At 33.4% G+C, this 22,094-nt stretch overlaps 1 protein-coding gene across 1 annotated transcript; it reads left to right on the top strand.

The window, feature by feature from the left end:
• The first annotated feature begins 14,048 nt into the window (after positions 1–14,048).
• On the top strand, positions 14,049–17,735 carry LOC108454485 (serine/threonine-protein kinase D6PKL2-like). Its single transcript, XM_017752959.2, has 2 exons — positions 14,049–14,835; positions 16,604–17,735. The coding sequence occupies exons 1-2, from the start codon at positions 14,261–14,263 to the stop codon at positions 17,397–17,399; spliced, it is 1,371 nt and encodes a 456-aa protein (XP_017608448.1). The 5' UTR covers positions 14,049–14,260; the 3' UTR covers positions 17,400–17,735.
• Positions 17,736–22,094: the final 4,359 nt, after the last annotated feature.

Consider the following 22,094-nt stretch of genomic DNA (forward strand, 5'->3'; position numbering starts at 1 on the left):
TGGGTCGAGTCAGACAGATCGGGTCTTTATGCCAAACGGTGTCGTTTTGGGTCTGGGCCTGGGCACGAAAACGGTGCCGTTTTGGTAGGCTATAAAAGCCTAAAAATTTCCAAAAAAAATCATTTCCACCAGGTTTAAAAAAAAAAAAACAGGAGAGAGCTCTCCTCTTCTCTTTGGGTCAACCCAAATCTCGGTCAGGGGATCGAGGAGCTCCGCCGCAGGCCCATCGCCGGCCACCGTCGCACGGTGGCCGGAATCTCAAAAAGTATTGTTTTCTTTCTCTTTTTTATTTTTTTAGGTTTTTATTATATTTATATATACGAGAAGAATGGACCAGAAAACAAAAACGAAAAGAAAGTTAAAATCACCTTAGGTTTTTGTATGTTCGGTTCTTCGATCTCTGATATTGGGTTTGATTTGATGCTACTCTCTTACTTTGATATTATTGGAATAGCTATTTTTGCTAAAAAAAAATCGAATACTTTTTTTGTATTTTCCCAGGAATTGCTGAAGAAGAAAAAAGGTTTTAGATTTGGTTTTTTTATAGCCATTTACAATGCCCTAATCCTATTGCTTGCGTGTTTGCTTGATTTTACAAGTCAGTTGATGGCCAGTGGAGGTGACTGTGGGGCAAGTGGTGCCAGGGGATGGTGCTGGTGGATGGGACGTTAGCGGCACTTAGGGTTTCAATTTTTTTAAAACCCTAAATTAGGCTAGTTGGGCTAAGAGCTTGGGCTATATGGGTGTGGGTCAGGGTTTGTTTGGAATTGGGTTATTGGATTATAATTTTGGGCTTTGGGTACTTAGGGTATGGGGTTGGTCAGGGTTTGTTTGGAATTGGGTTATTGGATTATAATTTTGGGCTTTGGGTACTTGGGGTATGGGGTTGGTAATTTGGTGGATGTGGGCTGATTGGGTAGGTTTAGTTGGGCCCGGGTAATTTGGGCTTCTACAAGTTGTATTTTCTCTCCTCCTAATGTTGGGAATGTTGTTTCATCAAAATGACAATCAATAAATCATGCAGTAAATAAATCTCCAGTTAATGGTTCAACATATTTAATTATAGAAGGAGATTCATAACCAACATAAATTCGCAACATTTTTTGAAGGCCCATCTTTGTGCGTTGTAATGGAGCAATTGGAACATATACTACACATCCAAAAATTCTAAGATGAGAAATATTTGGCTCCTGACCAAAAGCCAATTGTAATGGGGAGTACTAATTATAACTTGTTGCCCTTAAGTGCACAAGTACTGTTCTATGCAAAATAGCATATCCCCATGCTATAACAGGGAGTTTTGTTCTTATAAGCAATGGTCGAGCTATTAGTTAGAGGCATTTGATAAACGATTCAGCTAAACCATTTTGTGTATGAACATGAGCTACAGGATATTCAACTTTTATCCCAATTGACATACAATAATCATTAAAAGCTTGGGATGTAAACTCACCAGCATTATCAAGACGAATAGTTTTGATTGCATAATCTGGAAATTGTGCTCTTAATCAAATTATTTGAGCAAGTAGTCTCGTAAACGCCAGGTTGCGAGTCGATAATAAGCACACATATGGCCACCTACTAGATGCATTTATTAATACCATAAAATATCTAAATGGTCCATATGGTGGATGAATGGGCCCACATATATCACCTTGAATACGTTCCAGAAATGCGGGAGATTCAATCTCAACTTTAGCTGGTGATGGTCTAATAATCAATTTTCCTTGAGAACAAGCGACATAAGATAAATCCTTGAATTCAAGAATATTTTGGTTCTTTAATGGGTGTCCAATTAAATTCTCGATGATTCTTCGCATCATAATAGATCTAGGATGGCCTAATCGGTCATGCTAAATTGTAAAAGTATGTGGATCTACAGACTTTTGGTTTGTAGTAACATGTGACTGAATTGCACTAATATGTGTATAATATAAACCTGATGAAAAAGCGGGTAGCCTTTCCAAAATATATTTCTTTCCACATTCAACATTTGTAATATATAGATATTCAACATTTTTCTCATTCATAGTCTCAATATGATATCCATTAAGACGAATATCTTTAAAACTCAATAAATTTCTTTGAGACTTAGTGGAATATAAAGCATCATCAATGACAAATTTTGTACCTTTAGGTAATAATATAATAGCTCTTCCAAAGCTTTCAATAAGTTTTGAACTACCCGATATTGTATTAACATGGGCATTACTCATTGTCAAATGAGAAAAATATTTTTTATCTTTGAGTATCGCATGTGTTGTAGTACTATCTGCAAGACACATGTCTCCATTGATTTTGGGCTCATCGAAATTTTGTTGAATATTCATATTCTTCATAAAAACAAACAAAATATAATATGAGAAACATTGCAAATATTTATTAAGTATATAAATTATTCTTTATGCAAGAAAATAAAATATACTTAAAACAACATAAAAATGTCAAAATAACATCAATTTTTCTAATGATTCTCAAAGAAAGCTGCCACATCTAGGTGAGTTATATTATTAAGGTGATTAAATATATCACCCTCGTAGGCATGTTCAGTTTTAGTATTATAGTGAATATCTTCATCTTTTGCCTCCATTTCATTATTTTGGGATATAAAATTTGTCTCCATGTGTTTTCCCTTCCTTTTAATGGATGCTTGATAAAGTTTCACTAAATGCTCAGACGTACGACAGGTACGTGACCAATGTCCCTTCATACCACATCGGTAGCATGTATTCTCAACAATCTTTGAAAGATTATTTTGACCACTTCTTTCTTGTCTTTCATTGTTATTCTTTTTCTGGTAGTTAGAAGTATCATTGTTATGACCACCATGATAACGATTACTAATACGTCCTCTACCATGTCCCCCATTACGTCCACGACCACGGCTGCGACCTCTATATTTTCTATTTTCATAATTATTGTGTACTGTTATATTTACTTTAGGGAATGGTGCAGAACCAGTGGGACGAATTTCATGAATTTTCATCAACAGCTCATTATTTTGTTCTGCCACCAAAAGGCATGAAATCAATTCAGAATACCTTTTAAAACCTTTTTCAAGGTATTGCCGCTACAGGAGCACATTAGTAGCATGAAAGGTTGAAAATGTTTTCTCTAACAAGTCCTCATCAGTTATGTTTTCTCCACATAATTTTAGTTGAGAACTAATTTTGAAAAGTTCTGAATTGTATTCACTTACAGTCTTAAAATCTTACAACCGTAAGTGCATCCAATCATAACGAGCTTTAGGGAGTATCACAGTTTTCTGATGGTCAAATCGTTCTTTCAAATTTTTTCACAAATCAAGAGGGTCTTTCACAGTGAGATATTCCACTTTTAACCCTTTATGTAGATGATGACGGATGAAAATCATTGCTTTTGCCTTGTCTTGATTAAATGCTTCTTTATCTACTAATATAGTATTTCCTAAACATTTAGCATCTAGGTAAATTTCAACATCTAACACTCATGACAAATAATTCTTGCCTGAGATGTCTAAGGCCGCAAATTCAAGTTTGGCAAGATTTGACATTATAATCACTTGGATTAAAATAAAAATATTAGTAAAATAATAAGTATTCTCAATCGTAAAATAATTCAATTATATATACCTAATTTTCTAAATAATAATATGTATGTCAAATATTAACATAGAGAGGAATAGTCATAATAATAACTTAACACAAATTACATTAGTTGAAATTTCTTTTTAAAAAACATGTATATTATCATTATTAGGTTTTAGTTGTAAAAATAAATGTGCGAATGTTACCCAAAGCAAATATTTCATCTAGAAAATAAAATAAAAGAATTATGAAAATATGTATATCCTATATAGTTTAACGAAAGTTATACGGGCAAATTATATAAAGCCAAAATGACGTGAACTTCACTATGAACTCGTAGAAGCTCGATCGATAACGTGTTATAGAAAAATTAATAAAATAATAAATAAAAGTGGATGAAAATATGAGATAATTTTTCATTGTCGTATTTCTACTTACAATATGCTATTTATAAGCTCCTTTACATTTAATTAATAAATGTATTTAATGAACTAAGTTTTCTTAATTACTCCATTTAATGATCTCCGATTATAAATGAAGTAATGAGTTTTATCTCTTTTCTTTAATATGCTTAAGGGGATTATAGACATCCATTTAATTTACAACATATGTGAAAATAAAATAAAATAAAATAAAGAACACACAGATTTTACGTGGAAACCCTTTCGGAAAAAAAACCACGGGCAGAGGAGAAGAAAATTCACTATGTCGAATTCGAATTTAATTACAAAAGGAATAGGCTATGTCTATTTATAATCTTGTAAAGCCATATTCTAGTAAGATTGAAACACATTATTCTAATCAATATAAAATAAATGGAGTTTAATAAGGTTTAAAAAACCTTATTCTAAAATAAAATAAAAGAAGTGTAGTTCTATATGGATTTTACTTCTATTTTATTTTACCACTGTATTTTATTTAAATAAGGATTCGGGTCATTTAATTCTAACAATCTCCACCTTGACACGAATTCTCAATGAATAAGTTCTTCATCGTGAACTCTCAACGAACAAGTTCTTCACCTCTTCTATAAAACCCCTTAAGGGTTTAACTTCAACAATGAACACCAACCAAGTCTAAGCAATGCTCAAACTTGGTTATAGGAAGTGACTTAGTCATCATATATGCAGGATTTTCATGAGTACTAATTTTGCTCACAACAATATCACCACGAGCAATAATATCACGAACAAAATGATACCGAACATCAATGTGTTTTGTTCTCTCATGAAACATTTGATCTTTTGTAAGGAAGATTTCCCTCTGACTGTCACAAAATACTTTACTGATTTGAAGGTCTTCATTAAGTTCACTATAGAGTCCCTTCAACCAAATAGCTTCTTTACAAGCCTCAGTAATCGCCATGTACTCAGCTTCAGTGGTAGACAAAGAGACTGTAGTTTGCAAAGTGGCTTTCCAACTAATTGCACAACCTCCAATTGTAAAGACATAACCTGTGAGAGATCTTCTTCTATCAAGGTCTCCAGCAAATCAGCATCAACATACCCAATGACTCCATGTCTAGTTCTTCCAAACTGTAAGCAGACATCAGTAGTACCTCATAAGTATTTTAAAATCCACTGAACTGCTTTCCAGTGTTCTTTACTGGGATTCGTCATGTATCTGCTAACTGCACTAACTGTATATGATAAATCTAGACGTGAACAAACCATAGCATATATGAGAGGTCCCATTGCACTAGAGTATGGAACATGTGACATGTACTCAATCTCATCATCTGATTGTGGAGACAAAGCCGATGAAAGTCTGAAATGGGCTGCTAAAGGAGTACTAATAGGCTTAGCACTCTACATATTGAACTTGTAAAGAACTTTCTCAATGTATCCCTTCTGACTTAGGTACAATTTACTTGTTTTTCTATCTTTGAGAATCTCCATACCAAGTATCTTCTTTGCTGGTCTTAAATCTTTCATCTCAAATTCTTCACTTAGTTGGGCTTTGACCTTTCTTATCTCTCATTTATCTTTTGCTGCTATCAACATGTCATCAACATAAAAAAGTAGGTACACGAAAGAACCATCACTTTTTTTCTTAAAGTAAACACAACTATCAAAACTACTTCTTTTGAAAGCATGAGAAGTCATAAATGAATCAAACCTATTATACAACTATCTTGGTGATTGTTTCAAACCGTAAAGAGACTTTTTCAGCAAGCAAACATAGTCCTATTTTTCTAAGACTATAAAACCCACTGGTTGTTGCATATAAATGTTCTCCTCAAGTTCTCCATGCAGAAATGAAATTTTTACATCTAACTATTCAAGCTATAAATCATGCATGGCCACAATACCAAGCAAAGCTTGAATCCGAACTATGCTTAACAACTTGGGAGAACACATCTATGAAGTCCACTCCTGGAATTTGGCTGTAACCATTTGCAACAAGCTTTGCTTTATATCTAGGTTCTTCAACTCCTAGAGTCCCTTCTTTCTTTTTAAACATACATTTACAATGAACAACCTTTTTACCTTTAGGAAGTTTCACAAGATTCCATGTTCTATTTTTATGGAGTGATTCCATCTCCTCTTGCATAGCAAACATCCACTTTTCTGAGTCTTCACAACTAACCGCCTCAGAATAATTAGATGGCTCTTGATTCGCATTTATATCTTCAGCCACATTTAAAGCATAAGCAAATAGATCAGCCTCGACATACTTCTTTAGAGGTTTAATTTCTCTTCTAATTCTGTTTTTGGCGATAGAGTATTGCGGTGAAAAAACAACTCTATTCTCAATTTTTGTACTAGCTTGAGGAGTCGACTCTGTATTAATCTGATACTCCACCTACTTTTGATTTTCTTTATTGGAAGAGTCTTTAAGAGATAAGTTAGGTAGGTAGCATAGTAGTTTCATCAAAAACAACATCTCTGCTAATCATAACTTTTCTATTTTCAGGACACCATAACTTATACCCTTTTACACCAGCTTTATAACCAAGAAAAACACATTTAATGGATCTCGGTTCTAATTTTCCATTATCAATATGAGCATATGCAGGAAACCTAAAGATCTTTAAGTCAGAATAATTAGCAGGATTACTAGACCATACCTCTTGTGGAGTCTTTTTCTTAATAGCAACGGATGGAGATCGGTTGATCAAAAAACATGCAATAGAGGTTGCTTCTACCCAAAAAAACTTCGTTAAGTTGGCATTTGACAACATACATCGAACCTTCTCTATGATCATTCTGTTCATTTGTTCTGCAACGCCGTTTTGCTGTAGAGTATGACGAACTAGTAAGTGTCTCACGATCCCTTCTGACTTGCACAATCTATTAAACTCATCAGAACAGAACTCTAAGCCATTATCTGTGCAGAGGTATTTTATTTGTTTTCCTTCTATTTTTCAATCATAATTTTCCAAGACTTAAATGCAGAAAACACATCACTTTTCTGCTTTAGGAAGAACGCCCAAACTTTTCTGGAAAAATCATCAATAAAAGTTAGCATATCATTAGGTCCACCTCTCGAAGACACTCTGGATGGCCCTCACAGATCAGAATTAATATACTCCAACGTTCCCTTCGTGTTATGGATTCCTCTGGTGAATCGAACTCTCTTTTACTTCCTAAAAATACAGTGCTCACAAAACTTCAATTTGCAAAATCCTTGCCTATCAAGAAGTCCTCTTTTGCTCAATTCTGCCATGCTATTCTCACTCATATGCCCTAGGCGCATATGCCAAAGTTTAGTAATATCATCATCTGACAAGGAAGAGAAAATGACAGCTGCATCACCAGTAACTGTAGAACCCTGCAAAATATATAACTTGGTAATCTTTCTCTTCCCTTTCATCACAACAATGGAACCTTTGGAAATCTTTAAAACTCCACTTTCAGCTGTCTATCTATACCCTCTTAAATCAAGAGTATTTAACGAAATTATATTTCTCTTCAATTCTGGAACATGTTGTATGTCACTAAATGTTCTGACAACTCCATCAAACATCTTAACTTTAATTGTTCCAACACTTACGATTTTACATAAAGTATTATTTCCCATCAAAACAACACCTTCAGACACTGTTTCGTAAGTTATAAACCAATCCCGATTAAGACTCATGTGGAATGTGCAGCCTGAATCAAGTATCTACTCCTCACTTACTTTAAAATCATTGATAGAAGTGACTAGAAGTTCACCATCGCTGTAGTCTTCTACAACATCAGCTTCACCGAAATTTTCTGGTTGTTTTCCCTTTTGATTCACAACCTCCCTTTTAATCTTTTTCTGTAGCTTATAACACTCAGATTTAATGTACCCTTTCTTCTTGTAGAAGTTACAAGTTTTACTTCTGTTTGAAGACTTCGATCTACCTTTAGATTTACCACGAGGATTTCGTTCCTGTATCCTTCTATGACCATCATCAGCATTCCGATCTTGCCTTCTACGAACAATGAAACCCTCTCCCTGAGAGTCGGGCTTAACCATAAGATACTTCATCTTATCATACGAGGTCAAAGAATCATAAACCTCATCAACTGTAAGAGACTCGCGGCTATATAAAATCGTGTCTCGAAAGGTTGAATAAAACGGGGGCAGCGAACAAAGTAGAATCAACACTAGATCTTCCTCATCATACTGAACCTCTATGACCTCCAAGTTTGAGAGAATTTCTTTAAACACTGTCAAGTGTGTGTGTACAAACGCACATTCCTCCAAATGATGAGCATAAAAATGCTGCTTTATATGCAACTTGCTTGTTAGATTTTTCGACATACATATTTGTTCCAGCCTCTTCTATAATGCAGCGGCAGTCTTCTCCTTCATCACATCCTACAAAATTTTGTTGGACAAATGCAGATGTAATTGTGTTAACGCCTTTCGATCCTTACGCTTATTCTCTTCATCTGTTAATGTCGAAGGCATCTTATCTATCCCTAGCAGGGCATCCTCCGGATCCATTTGCGTAAGAACTACTTGCATCTTAATCTGCCACAACGCAAATCTAGTGTGGCGATCCAATAGCGAAATTTTATAATTCAAAGATGCTATCACCGTGATCGTGATGAACTACCCGGAAGCTCTGATACCAATTTACAAAAATAAAATAAAATAAAATAAAGAACACACAGATTTTACGTGGAAACCCTTTTGAAAAAAACCACGGGCAGAGAAGAAGAAAATTTACTTTGTCGAATTCGAATTTAATTACAAGAGGAATAGACTATGTCTATTTATAGGCTTGTAAAGCCATATTCTAGTAAGATTGAAACACCTTATTCTAATCAATATAAAATATATGAAGTTTAATAAGGTTTAAAAAACCTTATTCTAAAATAAAATAAAATAAGTGTAGTTCTATATGGATTTTACTTCTATTTTATTTTACCACTGTATTTTATTTAAATAAGGATTCAGGTCATTTAATTCTAACAACATATATATTTTTTACATCGATAAGTTTTTTTTGTATTTTCTTCGATAGGAGGCTCCTTCGGCGTTCGACGGAGTTGATTTTTAATGGTAGCTAGTAGATTTGAATTTTTTTTAAAGTCATCCCCTTTTTAGTAGTATTCTCAATTTAAGTTTGTTTGAGATTATTTAGCGATAGTTCTATTTGAATTGTATACTCTTTATTATGATTTGTTTTTTATCTTGCGGCATGACTTTGATTTTTTTGTGGACTTTCAAAGTCCCGTGATTTTTACCATTTACTTAAAAAGGACTTTCCAAGTAAAAGTTGTGTCTCGAATTATTATTTTTCTTTGTGATATTGTGGTTGATTTGCATCGATTGTTGATATATTTTATTATTGGGTTTGCCATAATTACTGAATTGATTTATTGAGAGTGAAATTGTGCAGCTTGGTTCTCGTGTTCAATAATCATGAAAATTAACACTAGTAAGATGATTATGCTAAATGACACAAATTATCAACTTTGGTGGAACAAGATGAAATATCTGCTTTTTGTGAAGGCTTTACACCAGAGACACATGCGAGTAAATTATGGAACAAGCTTGAAATCTTGTATGTTTCAAAGTTCGACAATAACAAGCTGTTCATGCTTAAAAGAATGATGGCATTGAGTTACAAGGAAGGGACTTCTATAGCCGAACATTTGAATGAGTTTTAAGTTTTTTTTTTACTAAACTACTTGGTATGAGAATTAAATTTGATGATGCGTAAAACACCCCATACCTAACTCGATTGTCTGGTTCAAGTTATAAGGTGTCGTATTCGTTGTCGAAGCAACTATGATAAAATTAAATACAGTTTATATCATTAATCATGCCAACATAAGAGTTATAAGTAAACAATACAATAAATAATCATTTTTCGGTCTTATACGAGATTACGAAAGCTCTAAAGTTAACCCGAGATCAAATCAGGACTAAATTCTAAAAGTTTCAAAACATAGGGTTAACGTCGTGACATCATCTTTTGCACATAGTGTGATGCGAACCCGGTCGCATCATGTTATGACGCAACTCGACACCATCGAGATTGACCTAAAGTTGAAGGGCCAAGTGCAAGATGAAACATCTCATAGGCCTGATTGATTATTAGGCCAATGTTTTTAAGGACTTTTTAATTTAATAAAGTTTTATTTAAATTAATAAGTTTGCATATTTTAATTTGACTTGCACTTTGTGTGTTTTGCATTTAATAAAGTAATGCATTATGTAACTTTCATGTTAGTTAAGTATGCATCATAAATAATGACTTGCATTATGTAACTTTCATGTTAGTTTAAGTCTGCATTATTAAATTAAGTCTTGCATTAAATAACTTATTTGTTTATTAAGTTTGTATTTTAAACCATGCATTTAAGCATTTTAGTTAATTGAGTTGTTAGAATAAATACTTATCTTAAATAATTTAGTTGCTGGAATAATTTATTGATGCATGTGTTTGAGTTTATTTATTTAAGTTAAGTGTTTAATGTGTTTTGTGTTTAATAAGTGTTCAAATGTGTTTAATATGTTTGTTTTAATGTGTTTAATTGCAGGTGCCTTTTCAGCTCAAACTGTTACATTCAAGGGCTGTTACAAATTGATTAATATGACTTTTCAAGTGAATTTCGGTTACATACAAGGGGGAACATTATTCTTCATTAAAAGGAGTTGTTATCATCAATTAAAGGGAGCATTACACATCCTTAAATTAGGCAGCAACCTTTTCCATCTTCCATAACCAATTGTTGATTAAATGATCACTTCATGAGCTTAATTTCCATCCAAGTTATTGGTGTCTATTCGGTTGACCAAGGAGATTTCAAAAGTTTTCTTAAAGCATTCAAGTGAATTGAAATCAGCTAAATTGAAGAATTGAATCGTCTTAAAGGAATAGTTACTTAGGCTAGAATTTCAAAAGTTGTGACTTTTCATTTCAGCTCATTAAGCTAAATAAAAGTGACTATTCGGCTAGCCTCTTTTAACACTATAAATAGTTGTAAGCAGTCTATTGTAAGAGAACCTTTTTGTTGTATTTATGTTAAACTTGAGTTTTGTGAGTTATCCAATTCTCTTTGTTCTTTTGGAGCTGATCTGACTTATCAAGCATTGCTTGTGGCATCTATCCTTTCCATTGTTAACCGAACTTATCACTTTCAAGTGTGGCATTCGTATACCTTCGGTTCCTATCACTAATTGATAGTGGGTCAAGGTTTATCCTTTGTTGTTTTCCTTAAACCGTAAAACACCTAAGAGCCATTTGAGATTCGGGTCAACAATCTAATATTGTTGGTTCTTTTTCGGCCTTAGTAAATTATCCATTTTCTTTGTTTTAACCACTTTGCTATCCTATTTTTAAAACTCATTTCCTTCTTTCTTCGGCCTATTTTTGTTTAAACTTATCTTGTTTTGAAACGAAGAATAACTTACTCAAATTCACGATTGGGCAATCTAAACGACTTGAATCATCACCGAAACAAGTTTGTATCATAGTGATGTTGACAAATAGTTTGTCACATCATGACATCAGGCCACTCGACGTCGTGACGTTATTGTATTGGTCTCATTTAGATGACGGGGTTCGTCATTTCGCCATGTCATTATAGGTCATTTCTCGTCATGACATGATACATCTAATGTTGAGACGAGATACGTCTGACGTCGCGATGTCACATACTGTTTTTGTAATTTCTCCTTATTTAACAACCTGTAATTTTCCAAATAAATTCTAAACACATTCATATTATGTTCAACCAATATATCCAACAAATAACATCAATTTATACACACCAAAACCTCAACCAAAAACTAAGCTAACACCTTTTCAACTATAAGCTAACTACCTACCAAATCATGCACATTTCTAGCTATTTCATTAAGATCATTAGCATTATAACTTATCACACCAATTTAACTAGATTTGAAACCAAATCTAATTCTATTTACAAGCCATATTCAATTAACCAGACTTATACATTAATCTTTTAAACCATAACCATAAGTACATATAAACATAGTTAAATACTAAAATGGCTCAATTTAAGTACATGCCAAACTTGGAACATAATAGAAATTGTACGAACTTTGATGAGTCGGGGATCGTTTCTTGGATGTTGAACCTATTGCTAGCACTCTCGCACGTCAACTATACTTGCGCATGGAGAAAACAAACCATACACTAAGCGAAGTCGTTCAATGATAAATCCATGAATTAAAACATAATAACATATGCATTAGTAATTGTCACGAGGTATATAATGTCAATGATAAATCAGTTCCACTTATTTATTAACTATCTATCTTTAAATCATTTACAAGACTCTTTCGTAATAGTTCAGCCCTTAGGGCTCGTTATCAACTAATTCATATAGAAGTTCGTTCACCTTATCTATTGTAACACACATACAAACACAATATACCAATTCATCAATATTCCATATCATCATATACTTTGATTTTCATCTCAAGTAACTCGATAATAATGATTTTCACTATACAATCTCGAATGGCTCGGCAACGATAATTTACTCTATTTCAGTACTCTACCATCCCGGATGACCCGACACCGATGATTTTTCAATCCAAAATTCTATCATCCCAAATAGCCCAACAACGACAATTTTCGCTGTTCTTACAATTTTACCATCCCGAGTGACTTGACAACGATGATTCTCAACCTAAGGCATGCCAACTAATTCGACGATATTCAAAATTGTTATTAAAGTAACACCGAATCAATATACATTATAACCATGTAACACATTTCAATATTATCATCAATACATTTCAGCATACCATTCACTCTATTCAACATAGTACTATAACCAATGCTCCTGCCCAACAACCTAATCACCAGCGTGTTGGCCATATTGCGATCAATCTATTCGTGCACTTTCTCAGAAAAGTTGATTGATGGGTATCGACCCCCATAAGATATTTTGTAATCTCCTTCCTATATCACAATATTCACTTCCTCAAAATCGGTTCTTGATCTTACGCCTCTTCTGTATCCTTATTAACACTTGTATAAAGTTTTTTTTTTTTTCGATTCTCCAGTTTCCATCAATTCAGAATCTGAAAGGTCACCTTGCTCCCTGTTTCTCACCTTCTTCGTAGCTCTCTCCAACTCCAGTGAGATAGGAGACCCTGGCCGTTTATGGCTTTAAAATTAAATTAAATTCTTTCTACCAAGTTTTAATATCTTGTAAAGTTTTTTTTTTTGTGCAACAAATAATATCGCAATAGAACGTTTTGCTTGTAAAATTATTCATTCTTTAATATAATTTCCTGAAGCAAACTAAAATTATAATAACTGCATAATTTGAAAATTTAAAAATCTATTAATTATCATAAAAGTTATTAGTAACACTTTAAAAAATTTCTCTAAACAATTAAAGAACTTAAAATCAAATCATCATATAGTATGTTAGTCCAAAAAAATTTTGGTATTACGATTATTAATAAAATTAACAAAAAAGATTTTATATACATGCGATCTTATCTAATTACTTTAACATTCTATATTTATTAGATTATTCTCTTTCAAATGTAAAACATATGCTTTTTATTGTTTCAATTGATCATTGACCAAGTATAAATAATCAATAATAAAATAGATGTAACTTAATTAAATTTATAATAAACACTAAGTAATTTAATTAATTAATTAGGAGGAAAGTATGTTTATAAATGAAATAAAATATATGTACTAAAATTGAAATCTATTAGATTATTATATAAAATAATTTTTGAACTTAAATCAGCTTGAATATATTACAGAAACATAATTATTTTTAAAGTGATTTTTTTATAGCAAAAGTCACTTTTCATTAATGCTTTTCGGTTTATGGATGAACTAATGGGATCAGCATTACCGTTGTCTACTTTTATAATTAAAAAATCTTTATTTCAGGAAAAGCTAAATGCTTTTAGTCTAAGTTTATTCATGAATTAATGGGGTCAGCATTTAACATTTCCTTATTCTAATTAAGGGAAAAAATAGAAAATGCTATTTTTCTTTGCTTAATTTCCAATGCACGAATAAATATATAAAATCATAGAATGGACTTTTACCAATTCATTGATTTAATCCGTAACGCTCCTTTACAGGGAGCCCACTTCCAGAGGAGAAGAAGAATCAAAATCCAATTCATCTGGGGCCTGACCCGACCCATCTGCCCTTTTATCAAACATTCAAACGCAGCTCTCTCTCTCCCACTCTGTCCATTTATCTCCTGCCCTCCCTCCATCTCTTTTTTGCTTCTCACCGTAAAAAACCAATGGAGCCGTGGCTCGACGACTTAGCCGACGATCTCCAAAGCGTAAGCTTCACCTCATTTTCCAGCGCCACTGTAAACCGCAGCACCAGCTCAGGCTCCGCCTCCAACTCCGGTCCTTCCTCTCTCGCTCCCTCCGCTCACGGTTCATTCTCTTCCAAGTCCCTACGCTCATGCACGCTCTCCCTCGCCGACCTCCGGTTCTCCCTTCGCCTCGGGTCCGGCGATATAGGCTCTGTCTACTTAGCCGAACTCAAGTCTCATGCACCACCTTCCAGCTCCAATGCCGCTGACACAAACAAAAACAACAGCAACAGTAAAAGCAGCAGCAAGAGCGAAGTCCTTTTTGCAGCAAAGGTGATGGACAAGAAAGAGCTAGCGTCCAGGAGTAAAGAAGGGCGAGCAAGGACTGAGGTGGAAATACTCAAATTGTTGGACCATCCTTTCTTACCCTCGCTTTACGCCGCTATCGATTCCCCTAAATGGCTCTGTTTGTTAACAGAGTTCTGTCCAGGCGGCGATCTTCACGTCCTCCGCCAACATCAACCTCTCAAACGTTTCCCAGAATCCGCCGTCAGGTATATCCTCCCTGCCAACCGTTAACGTCATTTTTTTTAACTCTGCTTTATTTTTGACGTGATGTATCGAGAGAAATGCTCAAAATCTGGTAGGATTGTCAGGGTAGGGAGGGCCCAGTAGACTATTTCTCGCTGTAAATCAGGTCATATATAGCGATGATAAAGTTTGGTCCGGTTTAAGGAAAATTACGGTTTTGATTTTTTAATATACATAATAGAATTGAACTTAATTTCGATAATTACTATGATTTTTTAATCCGTCGACCAAGAATCTAATGGAAGATATTTGAATTAAAACTAAACTAAAATTAATCACAGTGTCACGGTTGAAATCAATTTCAATTTTTTTTTTCATTTCGTAATTTTGTTTGATGGAGGGGTAGATCCGGGATGGGTTGCGCTATTGTGGTCAGAACGTAGTAGAGATTTGACCTCTTTAGCAGCTATGTCATTAGGTTGGAGACGCATATTTAAGTACAGTTACGGAGTCTAGTGCCTAAGGCATTTTTTACGTTTAACCTAAACGTTGATTTCAAAAATGAAATTTTTTATCTTTCAATGATTTGATTTTAATCTGAAAGCTTTTGAAAGTTACCTTTTTTTATTTTCTCCATTAAACCTTTCATCTTATAACATCGTGTTTTGAAATTGATATTTTATTTTTTAAAAAGTATTTTTTTCCAGTAATTATAAATATTATCAAATGAAAGACTTTTTCAAAGTAATTTTCAAGCTAATTGGTAAATTAGCCTTAAAATATTGCATCAATGCTCGCTACACCCTTTTAGTTTTTGGGTACAAGAGCCAATAAATGCACTTCTTGTTCCTTTCTTTTTGTTATTTAATGAATTCCAATGCTCATTGGTGAACTTTTTAAAGAGTTGGAAGTACTTGAGATTCTGATTACCCAGCAGTGGAGTGGTATGATGATGTTCCCATCATATGATGCATTGTCAAGCTTGTACTATGACTACAACCACTTCCACGGATCCACTATTATCTTTCTAGACTTTGACTTAATTCCCTTTTAACAATGTACTAATCACATTTTCCTTTATTTTACTGCAAAACTTAATCAAATGATTCGAATGGACATATCGCTAAGTTTTGAGGAAAAATGGTTGCATGAATTATAATGCCATGTTGGGTCTGAGAAATTTATGAGAATAAAATCACCACTAGAGCAAGTTGCGCATCTTATACTAGTATTATGTCTTTTTATATGATCTTCATGATCAAAAGTTCCACTTTCGGCAGATACGATACTGGCAGTGATTACTGAGTAGTTAGGCTCTATATGTTTGTCATCAGTAGTGAACAAAGGGGAAGGCTTTTTTTTCTCTTTGGCTTGAATCCGTAAAAATCTGAATTCTATGTTTAAGCTGTGATGATGGTAGACCCTGTTTTTTTTTTTTTTTTTGCTTCTCTTTAGATCTTTCTCCTTGTTACTGGATATTTATCGGCTATATTTTATAAGTATTCCACTGTAAACGCATCAGATACAGATATGTTTCATACTTTTTTTTAAGACAACCAGGGAACATCTAGGTGCATGATAAGATTCTGAGGGGAGCTAGAAAATGAGACACGCTGGCCCCTTATACATAGCATGCATAATGTTGGAGAGGTGGAAGCAAGGTAGGTGGGACCCTTGCTTGAGATTGTAGTGTTAGGAGATAATGATGAAGCTGATTAAATTATAAGTTGTTGATTGCTTCGTTGGTTGGTTGTTGATCTTAATACAAGCTTTTATTATTGGTGTCTGCAGGTTCTATGCATCAGAGATGGTGGTAGCGTTAGAGTACCTTCATATGTTAGGGATTGTTTATCGCGATCTAAAGCCTGAAAATGTGCTCGTTCGATCAGATGGTCACATTATGCTCACGGACTTTGACCTCTCATTAAAGTGCGATGAATCTAGGTCAACACCCAAGATTATTTCTAATAAAAAACCACTGCTTCCAGCTCCCCAAAACATCTATCCTATACATCAACCTCCTTTTATATCCTCTTCATGCATTATACCTAATTGCATAGTACCTGCAGTGTCATGTTTCCACCCAAAACGCAAACGCAAAAAGAAGTCTAGCCACCGTGGTGGGCCTGAGTTTGTGGCTGAACCAATGGATGTCCGTTCCATGTCTTTTGTTGGGACTCATGAGTATTTGGCACCAGAAATTGTATCCGGGGAGGGCCATGGTAGCCCTGTGGACTGGTGGACACTGGGGATTTTTACGTATGAACTGTTTTATGGGGTAACACCATTTAAGGGCGTCGATCATGAGCTAACCCTAGCTAATATTGTGGCTCGAGCCCTTGATTTCCCCAAAGAACCAACAATTCCCACGGCGGCTAAGGATCTTATTCACCAGCTACTGGTCAAGGATCCTGCAAGGCGGTTAGGGTCGACAATGGGTGCATCAGCCATCAAGCACCATCCGTTCTTCCATGGGGTCAATTGGGCATTGCTAAGATGCACAACCCCACCATATATACCTCCACCGTTTCGTAGACAAGTTGTAGCAGATGGAAGCTGTCCGGAGACCCCAGTGGAGTATTATTAGGGGAAGTAAAGAAATGACAAGTAGACAAAAAAATTCCAAGATTCCCCAGCAGCTCATGCCGCCATTTGGGGCATGCCCATAAATTAGAGCTCAATGCATTTGTATATGCGCTTTAATTATACGAGATTCTACTAACATGCAAGATGTCGTTGGCTAGGGTACAATGGAGGTTTTCGAGATTTGTTGTCTTGACGATGATCCAAACATATCGGCTAAAAACATTATGCATTAATTACTGAATCGAGTGTATATTTTTTATAGGGTTCATGACAGTAAATGTAGATGTATACATACAAATATTATGCGTTCAATGTAAATCCATTTTATGTTATATAAGTTTGAGGTCAATGCCAGAGCATTGGGTCACGACAATCTATAATATTAACTTGAGGTTGAGGGCGGTGAAGTTTTGTGGCGTGTAATAAGCTGTCAACCGATCAGGTAGGGGCCGGAAGGTGGGCTAACCACCAGGGTGGGAATTGCACCTTTTTGTAAGTTTGGTTGGGAAGGATCGTGTTCATGCCAGAGAGTTAGGCTCACGTGACTCCTGCTTACTAGTTACTACTATTATGATCGGTTTAATATTTGCTTTTTTATTTATTTTTCTATTGGCCTTTAGTGCAACCCATCCCTTCCCATCCCATTGTATACGATAGGAATCTCTAGCTCAAATTAGTTATGCTATTATTAAAAGGATTAATTTAATATTTATAATTAAATTGGAAGAGAGTTAGTATTTAATGTTTAAAGAAATATTATTTATTATTTAACAAAGTTCATATTTTTATAGTTTTATTGTTCTCTAAATGAATTTTTTGTTTAGATTTGAACTGCAATTAAAAAATAATATTCAATACAATTTTTTATAAAGTAAATGTTACCTCTATTATAATTTAGATCTATATGATTTTTAATAATATAGGGACTAAATTGATTCACTTAATAATAGAGGGATTAATTCTATCTAATCCTTATTGTCGAAACCATTTTTTTATTTTTGAAAAAAACGATGATCGACTTTTAAAACAAAGTGTGGAGTTGCCACCAATCTTTTTGTTTAGGTGTGATTGGACCACCTAATAAAACATTTTTATTAAATCGATTTTGGTCTACGTAAACAAAATGGGTTCGGGAGCCGGTTACGTATGAGGAAGGATTAGCACCTCACTACACCCAAAATTGGTACCGAATTGATTAAGTGTTGCCCTTATGTCTAAAATTAAAAAAAAAATGAAAGATGGTTCCTTCTAAAAACATTTGAGTGGTTCAAGTTGGTCGTCAAAATTCTCTCGTTTTAAAGGTATGTAGCATCACATCCAGTACAATTGGACACTATTCTTCATACCTTTGAAAACACGATTGATTTTTGACTTCCAAAAGTGCTTAGGTTAAAAATTATAAAAGGATATCCAGATATTTAGTCCAAAAAAAATCGAAATCCAGCACGGTAGGGTACGATTTCTCGAATTTTCAAATATTGAACATTGCCCTTTTTTTGAAGAAAAATGCAGATGGAATTTTAAAGGGATGTTTGATTATTTGGATAAATAGAAAATCGAAACCCAATACATTAGGGCACGATTTCCAAATTCCCAAACATCAACCATCGCTTTTGTTTTAAAGCTTAGAAAACGCGGACGAAATTTAAAAGGGAAATCTGATTATTTAGACAAATAAAAGATCGAAACCCAACACATTAGGGCACGATCCCTCGAATTTCTAAACATCAAACATTGCATTCGTTTTATAAAGTCGACTCAAAATACATTAATTTGACTTGAAATAAAGTGGAATAATTAATTTTGGACCAATAAGTTGAAGATTATAAATGTAATGTGACACTCGTGAATGAAAGGCAAAATTATAAGCATGAGACAATATACATGAATAATGGACTATACTTAGTGAATGAAAATAGTATTGACAACAAAAAAAAAAAAACAAATTAGCAAACACACAATAACAATGAACTCATATCCTATTTTAAAAACATTAATAATCGAATAATAGAAACTAAAATATAACTAATCAAAGAAACATATTAGAATAAAATATAATGAATTTTCGAACATAGATGAACAACAATTGAAATGATAATACAAAGGACAATAAACAATATGCAACAATAATATATGAAGTAACATGAAAACTTAAACAATACATAATATACAAAACAATATGTAGGAGCCAATATGATACAAATCAATGTGAAAACTATATGAAAAATTTGCAAATGAATAATACATGCAAAAATTCAAACAATATACATATATAAAATAAAAATTAATAATACATGAATGATTATTAAAATAGATGTTATGAAAGAGGAGTTTGGATCAAATAACGTACAAAATATTTTAAAAACAAAACATGTCATTTAAAGTTGAAAATATATGTACCATAGAATTTAATATAAATAATATATAAAAGGGATAAAAAAGTATAATTTTTTTAAGAAATAAACTATATTCTTAATAGATTTGAAAAGAAATATATATATATATATATTTATATATATATAAATTGATTTAAAAGAAAATATATATATATATATAAGGCAATATGAAATCGATGATATATATACAATAAAAACAATTTTAACATAAACTATGTATATAATAATATATAAAATAATAATAAAATAATGATATAGAAATACAATTCATAGAAATACAATAATGATAGAGATCTAAATAGGTAAATAAAAATAGATAAATAATAGTATTTGAGTAAGAAAATATTCGAAATATAATAATTATAGTAATAATATATTCAATTAATGATATAATGATATGATAATATAATAATAGGTGTGAAAAGAAAATATAATTAGAACAATAATGACATTAAAATAATTAATAAAATAGCAAAAACAATAAAGTGGGACGAATTTGAATTTTAAAACAGGAATTCAGAGGCAAATCGGAAATAAAATAAAAGGGAAGGGTCAAAATGTAATGCGCGCGGACAAAGAGGGACTGAATGGAAAATATTCCCCGCCCCCAGAGTGCATCGTTTTGATATGGGCCAAAATGAAATAGGTGCGAAAGTTATGGGACGACATTAAAAAAATAAAAGAAATGAATAGGATTGAATTAAATGAAGGTGAAAAGTCGGAGGGACTTGGGGTGTAAATATCCCAAAAATAATGAAAACACTCGGATCCCCACCCTCTGGAGCGGGTCGAAATCGGGTTGTCTTATATGGCATCGTTTTGGGGCATTTTAAGCCATCCCAAAATGGCGCCGTTTTGGTGCCTTATATAAACCCCATTTTTTTTAAAATCTTCATTTCAGCCCATTTCTTTTTTAAAAAAACTGCAAAAAAACCTCTCAACTCTCTCCCTCTTTCCCTATTCCTAACGAACTCCGGTCAGTGGCTGTCGTGGGCTCCGCCGTCGTCGGCCGTCGTCCCAGAAAATTTCTCTTTTCAAGCGACTCGAGAAAGGTATCTCTTTCCTCCTTTTTCTTTTTTATATTTCGATAGATATCTATATATATATAAGAAGGAATCAATGAAATAAACCCTAGAAAAATCGAAGAAAAAGAAAAAAAATGATATGAAAATCACCTCTAGCAAAATCGCTTTTTTTTTTTCTTTTTATTTCTTTTTTATTGTATTTAATACAATGATCTTTTTTTTTTTCCAAAATCCCCCCCTTTTACATCCTATTTTTGAAGTGGCTTTATAGCCTAATGAGATACAATGTTTTTGCTACTGTTTTGGCTTTCGTTTCTTGTTGTCCTCTTCTTTGCTTGTTTGCAGGTGACAGCGAAGGCGATGGGATGGGGCAAAGGTGGTCAGTCCTCGGGCGATGTGTGTGCTGAGGGTGCACATGGAAGGGGTACGGCACACTCGAGGTGTGTAAAGGGGGAAACAACGCTGGAGGCTAGGTAGAAACCCTAGGTTTCTGTTTCTGATTTAATTTTTGGGCTAGGTGGGCTAGGTTTTTTTTGTTAAGTTTGGATTGGGTTTGTTAGGCTTCTAAACTTTGTAAATGGACTTTAGACAATTTTTTTTGTAAATTTGGACTATTTTGGTTTTGTTATATTGGGCCCGGGCAAATTTGGGCCTCTACACCTATAATCTAAAAACCTCCTAAGTACTTTAACCATATTATATGTCTTTAAACATTACACTTTACATCAATATCGAAAAAGAGAGAGTAACATTTAGGCTTTGAAATTGACAATTTTTCTTACCTTGGTCATTAAACTTTTTTTTTAAAACATTAATTTCAAAATTGACAGTTTTTCCCAATTTAGTTACCTATCTCTAATTTTATTAAGAGATAATGATGTGATATAATCTTAAAATACGGTGCGTTTACATCTTAACAAATCAAAATTCAAAAATTATGAGAGTAAAAAAAATTAGGTAGAAAAAGTTGCCAATATCGCCCCAAAAGAAACACCTTTACAAACGTTATTAACCTAAGCAGTATTTTGAAATAAATCTTGATATTTAATTTTGAGGGCTCAATTACAATACTAAATTATCTATAAAATTTAATTCCATGAAACACGTTTTTAATACTGGTATAATAATAATTTTAGTCCTTAACATTTATACATTATGGCAATTTAGTTTTTATGCTAAAAAGTTTAACTCTCAACATTTTACACATTGTGTAATTTGATCTTTTTTGCAGTTTTGTTTCTCTTTGTTGTCGAAACTTATTTTTTTTTTTGGAAA

Source organism: Gossypium arboreum, chromosome 9, assembly GCF_025698485.1.
Source record: "Gossypium arboreum isolate Shixiya-1 chromosome 9, ASM2569848v2, whole genome shotgun sequence".
NCBI classification, from domain to species: Eukaryota; Viridiplantae; Streptophyta; class Magnoliopsida; order Malvales; family Malvaceae; genus Gossypium; species Gossypium arboreum.